Source organism: Vulpes lagopus, chromosome 11 (genome assembly GCF_018345385.1).
Source record: "Vulpes lagopus strain Blue_001 chromosome 11, ASM1834538v1, whole genome shotgun sequence".
NCBI lineage: Eukaryota > Metazoa > Chordata > Mammalia > Carnivora > Canidae > Vulpes > Vulpes lagopus.
Genome location: NC_054834.1, coordinates 56,967,877 through 56,982,439, shown reverse-complemented (window position 1 = coordinate 56,982,439; position 14,563 = coordinate 56,967,877). Strand labels below are relative to the sequence as shown.

At 52.6% G+C, this 14,563-nt stretch overlaps 1 protein-coding gene across 7 annotated transcripts in view; it reads left to right on the top strand.

The window, feature by feature from the left end:
• CD44 (CD44 molecule (Indian blood group)) overlaps window positions 1-14,563 on the top strand; it is an 89,925-nt gene that overhangs the window by 22,191 nt on the left and 53,171 nt on the right. For all 7 annotated transcript variants that reach the window (XM_041723339.1, XM_041723341.1, XM_041723340.1 and 4 more), the window contains exon 2: window positions 13,838-14,003. In XM_041723339.1, coding sequence (XP_041579273.1) covers window positions 13,838-14,003 — 166 coding nt within the window. The remainder of the gene's footprint in view (window positions 1-13,837; window positions 14,004-14,563) is intronic.

Sequence of the window (14,563 nt, the reverse complement as noted above, 5' to 3'; positions counted from 1 at the left end):
AAACTCTTCCTTGTCTGATAAAGAAACTGAGGCCCAGGGAGATGAAGTGACTTATCCAAGGACAGCTGATCAGGAAGAAGCCTGGCTCCAGACCCCAGGGCCCTGGACCGTTAGCCTAATGCTTCTCCACTAAACCAAAGGAACGTTTATTGGACAGCACCCAGACACTGGGGACATAAAGATGAATTGGGTGCCATCCCAATGGAACCCACTTTGATTTTATGATTTAGCATCGCCTGCGGCAAGCTTCTTCCTGGGGTGAAGTTGTACAAGTCAGTACACAACTGTGTAGAGTCAGAGCCACGTCTCTGGATCCTTAGGCTCCTGGCTCCTGAGCTTCCGCGTGGCCGTCACCAAGGGTACCGTGGGCGGCTGACCAGTTACTAAAGAATGGAGTTAGAGTAAGAGGCGTTTTATAGTTGAGCTACCTTAAATACACGTTAATCTTTGTGATGATTGGGTAATATTGACCAAGTACCAGGCACTCGGCTAGGTGTCAGCACCTTTGCTGGGTGTTTGGTGCTTTCTTCCTTTAATCCTTAAAAGCACCCATGGGGGTAGGCATTACCTCCACTTTACTAGTGAAGGAACGGAGGTTTAAAGGTCGAAAAGACACGGGGTGCCTGGGTGGCTCAGTCGGTGAAGCCCCTGCCTTCGGTTCAGCTCATGATCTCAGGGTCCTGGGATTGAGTCCCACATCGGGCTCCCTGCCCAGCGGGGAGCCTGTTTCTCCCTCTGCCTCTGCCCTTTCCCTCACCCCGCTCGTGCTCTTGCTTGCTCTTTCTCAAATAAAAATAAACAAATAAAACCTTTTTAAAAAATCTAAAATAATAATAATAATAATAATAATAATAATAATAATAATAATAATAAAGGTTAGGAAAACACGGTAAGTCTAACATACCACAAGAGCCCAGGCTGGGACTTGGAGCCAGGTCTTTCTGAGATGAAAGACTGCGAGCACGCCTTCTATGCCGTCCTCGGGCAGCACCTGCTGAGTCCCCTCAGCGCTGGTGCTCCTTACCCGTGACTGTAAAATAAGGGATGCTGGGGATGCCAGTGGCCAGGAGGGAGGCCCTCGTAAGCTTCAGAGGGCTTGAGAGCAGACACATCACAGTTGCACTCTGTTGGGCGGTTGATTTGCTTGCGTGAAGTGGAGGCCAAGGACCAGGAGAGACAGGTGCACCCCGCTCCACCAACTCTGTCCCCAGCTTAGGACCCCAGTAGAACTCTCATCTCAGAAGCCAGATTGTTCAGTTGCCACGGACCTTGCCTTCCAAGCTTCTCTTGTCTGCCTTACTAAGTCCACGTCCTAGGGACATCTCCTATGGACCTTGGAAGGCAAAGATGAATTCCAAATCTGATTTTATCTGTGTGTGTGTTTGGGGTTGGTGGGGGGTAGGGTGGGGTAGTAGTCTCCTTTGGCTGGGTATCTGATCCCACCCACGGCCCCATAATGAATGAGTAAGATATGTCCATAAGTTCATAGAAAAGTGTCAGACCACATAGATTGCCTGACAAAGCAGCCCCCATCATGCTCTGTCATAGAACCCCCTTTTATTTTCCCTGGGATGCTATTAGTACCTGAAATTGCCTTGTTTTTATATTAATCATTTACCTGTATAGCATCTGCTTCCCCACATTAGAAGGTAGCTCTTTGTTGTTTCGTTTTTTTTTTTTTTTTTAAGATTTTATTTATTTATTCATGAGAGACACAGAGAGAGAGGCAGAGACACAGCAGAGGAAGAAGCAGGCTCCATGCAGGGAGCCCGACGTGGAACTTGATCCTGGGACTCCAGGATCAGTCCCTGGGCCGAAGGCGGCCGCTAAACTGCTGAGCCACCTGGGCTGCCCAGCAGGTAGCTCTTTGATGGGATGGACCTTGTATGTCTCTCTAGCTCCCAGGGGTCATATCTGGTGCATAACACTTGCATCTTCACACTTTGCACCATACCCTGGTGATACTAATGGTGATTTGGGAGGCCAAGATCTCATAGGAAGAGGCTCATTGTCCTCACCCTGATGTTTCTGGAACGCTTCTCAAATGTCTGTCGTGAAAGGAGCCTTCACCAGGTATGGTCTCTTGCCATGTCCGATGGCCATTTATTTTAAGGAAGATCAAGTCTTATTTCCTTTGGCAACTTCACAGAAGGGTCATTTGTTACCTCCTCCACTTTCAAGCCTCCTGGATCTGTGCATGGGCCCTGTTCCTTAAAAGCAGGAAGTTGTCTTTGGCCCACCACAGTTGAGCATGAAATGGCGAAGACTTTGGTCCAAACCCCCTGGCTCGAGTCAAATTTATTAAAAAGCTTGTCAGAAATAAGTCCTCTGGAGCCTGACATTCCCGACCGGCATTTCACAGATCAAAAGCCCAGGAAGAGGTGTGAGTTACAAGCTATTAGCTCACGGGACAATTGCAACCGTACCAGTCCTGGAAATCTCTTTTTTCCCAGATTTAAAAAAAATATCCCCACAATCTCCCTCCATAGGGCTTCTGCTTTGAAACATTTGCGTTACTCCTAAAAGCACCTGGAGAGAATAAACAGGAGTAGGGTTCTTAGACTGGGAAGGAGAGCCCCTCCTCTTGTGTAAGTACACGCACGCTCGCAAACAGGCACCCACATCCCTGTTCACTTTAGCATCTGAGAGGGAGACAGAGACAGAGAGAATAAGGAGAGAGAGAGAGAGGGGGAGTTAATAAAATGGTTAGGTAAAAGCCTATCAACTAAGGGGTATGTGAACCAGACACCCTCCGTCATGGGAAGAGCAGCGTTAGTGGCCTAGTATCACAGCCAGGTGGAAATCCAGCCTGTTCGTGAAGCTCGCCTTCTGCCTGTGGGCCTGGGCTGGTCAGCTCTGTCGAGGACACAGGCTTCCCAAGCGCAGGGTGGGCCCAATTTTTCTGTAAAATATTCCCCATCTCATTGGGCCCGTGAGTTCCCCCTTGGAGGAGCCAGTAGTAGGAGCACTCGTCTTCCAGCTCTATTTGCGTGGCACCAGCAAATATTAACCCAGGGGCGCTCAAATCTCTGGCAAGGGGCGTCATCCCGAAACTGGCCTGGAACCCACTGAAGTTAAGCAAAATGAGAGAGGAGTTTGTGTAGAGAAAAGGCGCCAGGCACCTGATCCTCTGCTGGTCCAAACGTGGACAGGTGTCTTGGCCCCTCTAAAACTCAGTTTTCTTATCTGCAACATGGTTCGATGCTAGTAACAGCATGTATCTCATTCCTTTATTGTGGAGATTAAGTCAGGCAATCAGGGTGAAGCACCTAGCACCGACCCCAGCCCACAGTAGGTGCTAAATCAGTGATCGCATAACCAGGGAGGCCAGCCAGGGGCGCGGCGGTAGGACTTGTAGGAACTTGAGTGTCCCAACCACGCCGTGCAGTGCACTTGCATTTTGGGCCTCCTGTGGAACCATCTTTGGGCTCCAGGAAGCGTGACTCATGTCAGAGACCAGGTGTCATCCCCGGGCTTGACTCCTGCACCTGCCACTTCCACGGTGGGATGTTGGGTCAGTTGTGCTCTGAATCTCACTTATTTCGTCTACAAAGTGGGGATGATAATTTGACCTCGTGAAGGTGCGTGTGTAAAATCTCTTAGGGCTCCTGGACGAATGTCTGACTCAGACCAGCAGCTCGATAGGCTCCAGAACCTTTCCTTTCTCACTTGTGAAGATTCTAGAAGAGGTAAAAAAATCAATGTTGGGGGAGCACTGGGTTCTGGGGGGCTGGTGGCAGTCTTGCCCCCTCTGTCTGGATGGTTCCAACCTGAAGGACAACAGCCTCACCTTAGGGTCTGACTCTCTAGATCTTGTCGAGTACACAGCTAACCCACCAATCCCAACCCTGTAGAATAGGACTGGACATTCAGACTGTGTGGTCTCCTCTCCGGGGGAGGGACTAGACACAGTCTTCATGGAACCTTACATTGCAAGGTAATTTTTATTCTTGAGACTGAGAGGGAAAAATGCAAAAATAATCCTCCTGAGCCAGTGTCAGCTGTAAAGCAGTTTTACACGATTGCATCTCGCTTGGGCTGCAGCCTTTGAGCTGTGAGCCTGTGCTAATTACTTAAGGCTCCGACTCTGTTTCCATAGCCATCACGAGGAGTGACTAACCCTCTTAGGGCTCCAAGTGCTTGGGAGCCCCTGGCACATTGCAGGCCTTGCTGGGTGGCGGTCGTCGCTACGACTGGCCTGGACTGCCGTGGTTTCCAGAGTGTTCCACTGAGCCTCCGAGAGCATCGTGGAGGGTGCCAGGGCCATTGGTGGGGTGGCGTGGGGGCTGGGCAAGAAGGAGCAGCTGGTGGGTGGAGGGTCTGGGGCCTGCCACTCTGCCTTCCCTCCAGCTCCCCCTGGAACAGCTCTGCCTTTACCCATCCTAAATATCCTGGCTCTGCCTCACACATCCTTGGGGAGGGGGGGCAGTCTGAAACCCACCCCTCCTCTCTGAGCACTCACCTTTCCCCTTTGCTTGTTGGCAACCCAACACAGAAAGGGCAGCAAGGCCGAGAATGGGGAGAAAGCAGGAGAGCTCGAAAATCTGAGCTGCAGTCTGGGTGTCATTCAAACTCTGTAGGGCTTTGAGGCTCTGGATCTCCTGTTCCTTAGTTGCTGCATCTGTAAAATGGGTCCCTGGTGTCAACGGCTGGGCCTCACGGAGCCCTTTTGGGCTGTGGAAGTGCTTTGTAATGGGAGAGGGAAACCACCCACGTGGCGAGATAACTGAGGCTTGCTTGGACTTCCATCTGTCTGTTCCGCAGGGCTTGGAGCCCGAACGTGTCCTAACTAATAATATTGGATTTTTGAGAAGCTATCTGAGATTTTAAGACTCCCCAGTGTGTGCCTGACCCCTCCCCCCTTCCTCCCACAAGTGTTCCCTACCTCTTTACTTTCCCCTGGGAGGTAGGAAGGCGAGGTGTGAACCTGGGAGCTGGCGTGAGTTACTCAAGGTCATGCAGCTTATAATTAACAGGATTTGGGCTAAAACCAGTTCCTCCTCCCAGGTGGGCCCCCCCTCCCAGGGCTCACCCACACGTCAGTGGCCCACAGACACCCTGAAATGCAGCTCCAGCGTCAGTTGGCCTCGGTGTTCAAAAAGTGCCTAAATCAAGTCAGCCAGTTCCTCAAAGTACAGGTGGCAGACGGGAGCCAAGGCTGAGCACAGATTGTTCACAGCCCCAGGAAAAGCAGATCTAGTTACTGGGGTGGGACCCCTTTTTCTCCCCCTTCCTCGCACAGGAAAAACCCCGTGTGGGTCCCTGAGATGCTTTCTCATTTCATCTGACCACATCCTGGGTTTGTGCTAGTCAATCTGCTAAACTGATCGGATCAAAAAAAAAAAAAGGAAGAAAACAAAGGTTTCGGGGCCAGACCTGAGTGTTTCCTGATCGCCATGGCAACGCGCAGGTGTACACACTGTGGTTTCTCTTCCTGGAGATGCGCTCACCCAAGACCACTTGACCTCAGTACACAACTGAGACACATACTCACTCCCCTTTGACAGCCCTGAGACACATACTCCCTCCCCTTTGCCGGGAAGATTCTGTTGAGTCCAGGATCGGGGGTGGGAGCCCAGACGGGCTTTCTCCACCCTGTCCCCTCCCCTTGTTCCCATCACCGTGCAAGGAGGCAGGGGTGGGTCTTTCTTCAGACTGTGAAAACAACCCAAGGGCCCCATTGGGTCAGGCCTTGGGAGGCCTTGGTGGAAGGGCCAGGGCCTGAGGAACCCCTTTGGACTCTCCTCTGAGAGTGTGGATGTAATGGGCCCCTGTTGGCTTGGTGTTGGCTGCCATGGTAGGCTCTCTGTTCCACGGACAAGGGCCTGAGAGGTCAGGGGGTACAGCCAGGCGCCAAGAAGTTGGGGTGCATTTCCCTTGGAAGTGCCAAGAGATGAATAGCTCAGTTGAAAGCAGCCCAGGACACATTCTGGAGGAAATTCTCCGGGTATGATGGTGTATGACTATTTTCTCTGCTCATTAAACCCTCACCCACCTCCGGGGGCAATTCCGGGAGAGACTGAGTCACCCAAGACTCATGGCCTGCACTGGGCAGCCAAAGGCGATTCGGCCACTGAGTGTGATCTTGGCCTCATTCAGAAGTGGATCCTGAACAATAGATCCTTTCACCAGGCTCCCAATCACATGGGCGTCAGGGGATGGGGGCGAGTGACGTGGGGGCAGCAGGAAGGCTGCCAGCCTTCTGGCCTGGCGGGCCTGGGTGGCAGCAGGGGCCCTAACAGCTAGCAAGACTCCCGGATGGAAACTCGTGGGCTTTGAAGACATCAATCAAAGAAATGAAGAATAGAACGGTTTCTTCGTGTCCCGTTAAGGCAGCGGATGCTGGCTTTATTGGGAACAGCTTGCTCCGGCCCTTTACAATAGCAGTTCAGGAGAAAGAGCACTGGATTAGGATTTAGGAAAATAGCAGTTATGATCCCCCCACCCCACCCCAGGCCCTGCTCTTCTCACAACTGTCTGGGGGACCATGCTCAGTCATTCTGGATCTTGTTTTCTCTTTGTCTCAAGAGACTTTGGTGAGACAAATTCTGTTGCCCCACCTGGCTTTAAACACAGAATAATCCTTGGGAAAAAAAAAAAAAAAGAAAAACTTGGCCTTTTCTCTCCCTGTATCTAATCAGAATCAGTTCAGTTAGGGTTGTGAGTTGTGTAATCTTCTTGTAGCCATGAGCTCAGCAAATCAGGAGACAGAAACAGAACCCTGGCTACTTTGTGACAAACACTATGAAAATGAAAAATGTGGGGAACCCACCAGTGCTTCTGGGCGCACGCCGGAGCTGCATGCAGTTAGCCTGGAGTGCCGTGCCCCGGCCCGATTGGCCTGGCGCTTTAGCTTCGGTGTGTTGAGATCTCCGGGCTGGGCCGGAGGCGTCTCAGCATGTCACAGGGATGGCCCAGCCCTGGGCCACTCGGGAGTGTTGAGATCCTCTCTTCTTTACCCGCCCAATGGGCCAGGGAACGGCAAGGAAGGGCAAGGAAGCCTGAGGCTGTAGCTGGGGCTGGATTCTCAGCCTCCAGGTGGAATCAGGAAGAGGTAGGCCGCCCACTGTGGGGAAAGGCAGCGAACCTGGGACCTCTGAATCTTCTTCTCCCCAGGGAGACGGTGGGCTTTCGGTTCGGGAGGGCTTCCGCTGATGCCTCGCCAGGTTCTTGAGCAAAGGCCCTGCCCTCTTGAGCCTTAGGGCCCAGGATCAAGGGACCTCGGATCTTAAAATAGTATTCAGTGAGCTCAAATTCCTCTTTCCAGAGTTCTATTTTAGAGCTCACCCCGCTGCACTTTAGAAACCTCAAGGAGGACAAGCAGCTGCCTGTAGTTCTAGCACCTTCCCCACGCACAGGACACCGTTCACACCTCGGTGTGAACAGCTGGACCACCCAGTCTGAAAGCCAGCCCCTGCCTACGAGCACTGGTCCGTCCTCTCTTTGTGCATCACTTACCTCCTGCCTAGGATGGGAATAATGAAGGTGCCGACCCCATAGGATTGTGGCAAGAATTAAATGAATTCTGAGGTATAAACGTTGAAACGCTCACATGGCCCAGCGTCGGCGCCGGGTGAGCGCCGGCACTTGTCTTTGTGCCCAAGGGAACTGAACCAGGCCCTGGGTCCCAGGAGCTGGCCCTATTCCCAACTTCAAGAAAACACAACTTCCCCTAGACACATGGCTGACTCGGAGATCGAATCAGTAGGAAGAAAAGGAAAAAGTCCTGTTCTGCTTTATCCCTCTTGGGGAGATGACAAATAGGGACCAGGCGCATCTGGTGGCTCGTGATGGAGAATGAATTGATTCATTTGGGACCATCTGGAGCAGTCTGGTGTGGAGAACCGAGAGTCCCTGAGTCATCTTCTGGTGGCCTTCACCTGGACGCAGCATGGCTTGTCGTCCTCTCTCAGTTGACCTCGGAAACTGTCCCCCGACAGGAGGCCCATGGCAGAGATGACAGTCAGAATTCAGACAGACAAAGCCACCTCCTAACCAGACACATTTGCTTCCAGGGAAGACAAAGGTTCTCAGAAGCAGGTGCTTTGGTTAAAGACCTTTTAAACATCCGACAGGGAATGCTCAACGAGGCCCAGCTAGCGATTCCTTAGATGTCTTGTGGGGAGTGGACCTGGGAGGCATTCTTTTTGCAGAGGGCGGCGGGGGGTGGTGGACAGGACGGAGTAGCCACTCATTCATTCATTCGTTTCATCACTCATTTGTTCAACACGTACCTAGGCTGGGCAGTACTGTGCTGAGCGGTGGGGACACCGTGGGGAGGGAGACTTATGGTCCTTGGGAGACTTGTGGTCCTTGCTATCATAGCCCGCGAGGTAGTTCCAAGATTCCTGAATCTTGGAATCTCTCATGACCAGAGAGACCCTGCAGGTAATGATTTCTTGTAATCCTTTAGCCGTTGGCATCACAGACTTCTTTGAGAAATGAATGAAATCTAGGGATGCTGTCCCACACAAACGCTTTCCACGCACACGCGTGCACGCACAGCATACATACGCGCATGGGCTTGCACACAAGGTCCCAGGCTTATAGGACCCCCTCCCCCTCCCCGAAGACCCGCTGGGATGCAAAACCTCTTGTCACCCTGCTCCATCGCTGGTCGGCTGGTGTGACACCCCCCCCCCCACTGGCGCGCACGCGCGCACACACACACACACCCCTCCGGAGAGTCTGCAGACACGTGGATAATGGTGAGTTACTGGGAAACTAGACGGTGCTCTCTTCTCAGCAGGTGCTGTGATTTGCTACCACTTGGGGAGTGGCTGGGGCAAACCATCCGTCTCCGGCCTTGCAGTCTCACTTGGCAAAGTTTTGCAATGTGCTGGGCCGATTTTACTAGAGAAACCTATTTTCCTTGATCTGTGGCTTAGGGGAAAATCTAGGTAAGATTAACGGTGTTATATGGGTCAGCGAGGATTTATCCAAGTAAGAGTGAATTTACCCCAGAACCCTGCCGCGCTCGTGGGCGGCCCAGCCCAGAGGTTAGATCCCTGTCTCTCCCACCTGGAGGGGGCGGCAGGGGCTTGGGGGGCAGTCGTGCAACCCAGCTGTGCCTCTTTACCCTTGTCTCTAAAATGGGTTTGGTAGTCGTGCCTCCTTCATAGCATTTTTGTAGGCATTAAATTAGCTGAAGCATATAGGCCGCCTAACAGGCGTGCCATGTCGCTGGCTCTAATGCAGTGCCAGACCCTGAGAGGCTGGTAGGCATCCCCCCCGAGAAGCCTGGGTGTCCGAGAGGGGGAGCCCATGTAAAAGCTGGTGCAGGTGGCCTAGCGAGCGGCCACCTCCCAGCTGTGGGAGGGTCCTCTTGTACCCTGAGCTGTGAGTAGGTGCCAGGGAGTCGGTTAGATGAGAAAGGCACTCTGGGAGAGCCCCTGTCTTCTTGACAGGTCCCTAGCAGGCCTCTTCCCCTGTGGGTGACCAGACCCCTGGGTGCCAGACCCTGTGACCCCCCTGTCCCTCCCATAGTAACGAGCACTCCAATGGCCTGGGTGGCATTCCCCTCCTCTCCCCCTCCCCCCCGAGAGACTCCTCCCTGAATCTGAAAGTGGCCTTGAACGGTTAATGCTGCCTGTTAGGTCCCTCAGAGGGAGGGACTTGGGACAGTTTCCTTATCCCAGGACCCAGGAGACTTATTGGAGCCCAGAAGGCTCAACGGAAAACATTCTTGACTTTCGGTTGGAAACGCCTGTTCGCGAGATGCAATTGGCCATTCAGTCTTAGTGACTTGAGTCACCATAGGTCGCGAATCACGGAGGCCTCTGGCTCTCAGGAGGGATGCGTGGGAAGTCCTGCTCCTCTGCAGCGGTTCGTGGTGTGGCCAGTGCCGGCAATGCCGGTGCCCCTTGCAGTCATCTGTGGTCTGTGGCTACACCCGTCTTGGCCGCGCTCTGACTTTACCTGGGCCCTGGGATGTTCTCAGCTCTGCACCGGGGAGGGTGGGAGGTCACAGAGTGTTACTTAAATCGGGGTTGGCAGGAGCAGCCCACTGGTAGACGGGTGGTGTCTGGCTGCTGGATTTGAGTCCCGGCTTCCAGATTGGAGTTCCTCTGTGAACCTGGGCATGTTTCTTCCCTTCTCTGTACCTCAGTTCCTGTACCTGGAAAGTGGGCATAGTGATATTACCTACCTCATCAGGTTTTTTAAAAAAATTTTATTTATTTAATCATGAGAGACCGAGAGAGAGGCAGAGACACAGGCAGAGAGAAGCAGGCTCCATGCGGCGAGCCTGATGCGGGACTCCAATCCCAGGACCCCCGGGTCACGCCCTGGGCCGAAGGTGGTGCTCAACCGCTGAGCCACCCAGGTGCCCTTCATCGGGTTGTCTTAAGGATAAAGGGAGTTAGTACTTGTAACGTGCTTAGAGGGGCATCTGGCATATGGATAAGGGCACAGTCTGTATTTGCTACTATTATTGCTGTTGGTATTATTAGTATCCTTGGACTCATAGTTTGGGTTTCCATCCACGTGGAGGAAGCCTGTTGGCAAGTCTTCATTAAGGATTAAAGGCTACACAGCCCTGAAGGCTTGATCCCTTTTAAGGCAAGAGGGGACCCGGAGGGAAGGTGCTAGATAAGGCTCATGGGGATGGCTGACCTGAACTGAAGTTTCGGGCACCGTCTCTGCACGTCCCGGGTGGCTAAATCCCATCCGGGGTAGGAGCTGGCCCTAGACGAGGCTACAGGGAAGCTGTAGCTTTCAGTCCACATAGACCTGCTCCTGCCCTGCAGCCCCAGGCCGCTGCCCGGGCCCTGGCTAGGCCCCCGCGGAGCAAGGCCACAGGTGGAGTCTGTCTGGCTCTGGCTGCCCTGTCCCAGCTGACGGCAGGCACACACGACCCCGCGCTGAGTCTCCGCGCTCACGCATGCCAACCCCCTTGCATGGTACACGCGGGTCTTGTGTCCCGAGGGGACCCCAGGCATCTTATGCAAGTCTCGGTTCCTTTTGCATTTGCATGTTCTATGTGCCAGGTGTTAAACGGGAATTAATTTTAATGCAACAGAAACTGCCATTCAGCTCCAAACCACCGTCTAGGCCTCAGACTTTGTTTATAACCCTGGGGTGACAGCAACCACCTGGCCACGCGATGACAGGCCGATGGCCTCCCCCAGTGGGAGGCCTCCCTGCCGTGCCCCCCACCCCCACCCCGCCACTGGCAGCCTCCCCTCCAAGAAGCTGACGGCGAGGCCGTGTTTTCCTTCTGTTTGCTGGCGGAGGGAGGCCGCCCCGGCCGGGCTGTCGACCCAGCCTGACAGCTTTCCCTGTGTGAAGATTGGCTGACAGAGGCCAGGCTGAAAATCAGGGAGAACAAACACTATTTCAAAAGGGCCTTGTGCATTTCCCCGCTCACCATCCTCCTGCCACCACCGGCATGCGAGGCGTGAGTGGCCGAAGGAGGACACCCGTAGACCCCAAAAGGATCCATCATGCAAAAATGCATGCTCTCCATTCCACTTAGGTCTGACGCTTTTAAAAAGCACCTACGTGCTAATGATACAAAAAAACAAAAAACAGAAAAAGAAAGAGAGAGAGAGAAGCAACGGAGGTGGGCTTCTGTCTTCTCGAAGCTCCATTGCTGGTTTCTTCTTTTAGGATTTTGAGGGTCAACAAAGATCCAACAGAAGTTTCACGGTTCTCTCATCTCAGTTTGCAAATCATCAGATACCGTTTCCTGGTGGTTAGAACCTGCTTCCTGCTTTGAGGGGAGAAAGCAGTCGCTGCCCGTCCGGCTCAGCAACCGGGAGCCCGTGTCTTTGTCCTCAGGTGGCAGTTGTTTACGTGTGCCTCTCGCCCTTACAGCCGACACCCACTCTAATGATGTGAAAGGATCCTGGGTGCACAGCCAAGTGGTTTGGAGGGTGGGTGTCCAAGCTCCACCACCGATTAGCTGGCTGATGGGGGGAGGCTGTTTAATTCTTCTGAGCTTCAGTTTTCTTTATGGATAAAGAATCTGTACACACATGCATGCAACTCACTTCTCAGCGTTTGCAGGAGATGATGCAACGGAGAATCCCAGAGGTGCTGGGGACCCAGGGACACTGCAGCAACAGGCTTCCCTCCCCTGGCTCTCAGCTCAGAACTCAAAAACAAGGCAGCTGAGATTCAGGAAGTCAACTCTAGGCTCTAGATAGAAGCGCTCACTTCCTGGGGGGACCCATGTCTCTGAGCCTCTGTTGTGTCCCTGATAAACAAGCAGGATCTGCGGATACCTGTGGACCCACCCAGTGAGAGATGGAGTCTGAGTTAAAACCCACTCCATCTGAGTCCAGACTCGGCTTCTAACTAACAACACGGTGCCTGGCCGGGCACAGGGGCCACCATGTAGGCCCAGAGGAAATGCCCATGCGCTCCTTCCTTGGCCAAGGACTGTGCTTGCGGCTCAAGGCGGTGCTCTGAAGGAATCACGCTCCACCAGGATAATTCCAAGGACTTTACCTTTCCGTGTTGGAGTTCACTGAAGGGTGAACTGGGGATGATACTGTCCCAGAGAAATAACGAGTTTTCTATTTGAGGTTTAGAGGCCTTCTGAGATGGTTGCACAGCATCAAGAAGAATCAGATAATCCTTCAGCACCTTATTGGAGATTTTAGATTAATGTCTGCAAAATTCACAGAAGCCCTTAGACCAACTCACTCTTTAACCAGTTGATAGCCATTAGGCTTCATTGTGAATGCCATTAACCCTTGGGAGCCAACAGCCGATCTTGGCTCTCTCTGTCAAGATGTCCAAAATGTGTGGTTTTCTTGGAAATTTTAAGGAGCCATTTATTCATTCAGTAAATATTCGTTGAAATCGACTCTGTCACGCTGCTGTGAGAATTAGAGAAACACTACAAACAAATGAAAGGTCCTTGCGTTTTTTTTTTTTTTTTTGGAGCTTCTATCACAGGAAGGGTGATATCGTTATTACTAATATTTAAATGCAAATAAATAAACGAGTTGCTGTGGAGACACAAAAGCAGGGTCAGTGAGGGAGACACCGTGGGTTGGCCTCTGTGAGCAGGTGACATGGAGTCAAAACAGAAAACACAATGTTTTGAGGACAGAACATTCCAGACAGAGGGCACAGCACATTTGTGTGCTAAGGTGGCAAAGAGCTTGGAATGTCCAGAGGAGCCGAAGGCAAGTTTTGTGCCTGGAACTGAGTGAGCTACTAAGGGTTAGAGAGGGAGACAGGAGCCGGCTCACATAGGCATGTCAGCCATGAAAAGGACATGTATTCTGGGGGCAACCAGAAGCCATTAGAGGTTATATGTAAGTAATGGAGCGTTGGCACTAGTGGTCACCTTGCTTTTCCTTCATTATTTCCCTGAATTTTTCAGTTTTCTCCAAGTTGCATTACTTTAACAATCAGAAATAAGTCATATGCTTTTTAAAAATGCGTTTGTAGGGGCGCCTGCATGGCTCAGTTGGTGAAGCGTCTGCTTTTGGCTCAGGTCATGATCCCGGGGTCCTGGGATCGAATCCTGCATTGGGTTCCCTGCTCCTCCGGGAGCCTGCTTCTCCCTCTCCCTTTGCCTGCCGCTCCCCTTGCTTGTGCTCTCTCTGTCAAATACATAAATAAGATCTTTAGCAAAATGAAAAAATCAAAACTTCTTTGTAGAGCAATCGACGGAGGCAGTGCCAGTGTGATGCTCCTTTCCTGCGTCTTAGCTCGGGGTTGAGCTTAAAGTGTGTGCTTTGGAAGGCCGAGTGACCCTGGTAGGCTCTGGCCAAGGGAGGTGTTTGTTTGTTGTCAACGAATCTACCCTCCCACAAACCTCTTACCCTTCTCAAATAAGTTACGCCAAAGCATCTAACATCTCTGTTTCATCCCACAGATTTGAACATAACCTGCCGCTACGCAGGTGTGTTCCATGTGGAGAAAAACGGTCGCTACAGCATCTCCAGGACGGAGGCTGCCGACCTCTGCAAGGCTTTCAACAGCACCCTGCCCACCATGGCCCAGATGGAGCGAGCCCTGAGCGTGGGCTTTGAGACCTGCAGGTGGGAGGAAAGCCGGGGGCGGAGCGTGGGCGGGGCGTGGGTGGGGCGGGGGCGGGGCCCGGAGCCCGCAGGCTCCTCCCTGACAGCTGATGGATGGTTGGTTGCCTGAAGGGTCGTCCCCACCTGTTAATTTGGCCAAGTCAACCTGGAATCTGTATGACGACTGGCATTTAAAGCGGGCTAAAGGGAGGTGGGCGGGGGGTGGCGGTGACTGGGTGACGGGCACTGAGGGGGGCATTTGATGGGATGAGCACTGGGTGTTACGCTATATGTTGGCAAATTGAACTCCAATTAAAAAAAATAAAAATAATAAAAAATAAAGCAGGCTAGAGACAGCTTTGGGAGTCCTAGTGGGGTTGCCCAGAGGAGGCCATGAGGGTCCAGGTGGGCATCCTCTGGCCCAAGGTGCTTCCCCAGCGCCCTCCCGGCTTTGAAGAAGCGCGCGGTATCATTGTTGGAACCACAAGAAACCGTAAACCGAATGACAGTGTTTAAAATAAATATGTGCGGGGCGCAGTCCTGGCTCTGCAGACTTGGCTCAAAGCAGAGTTTTCCAACAA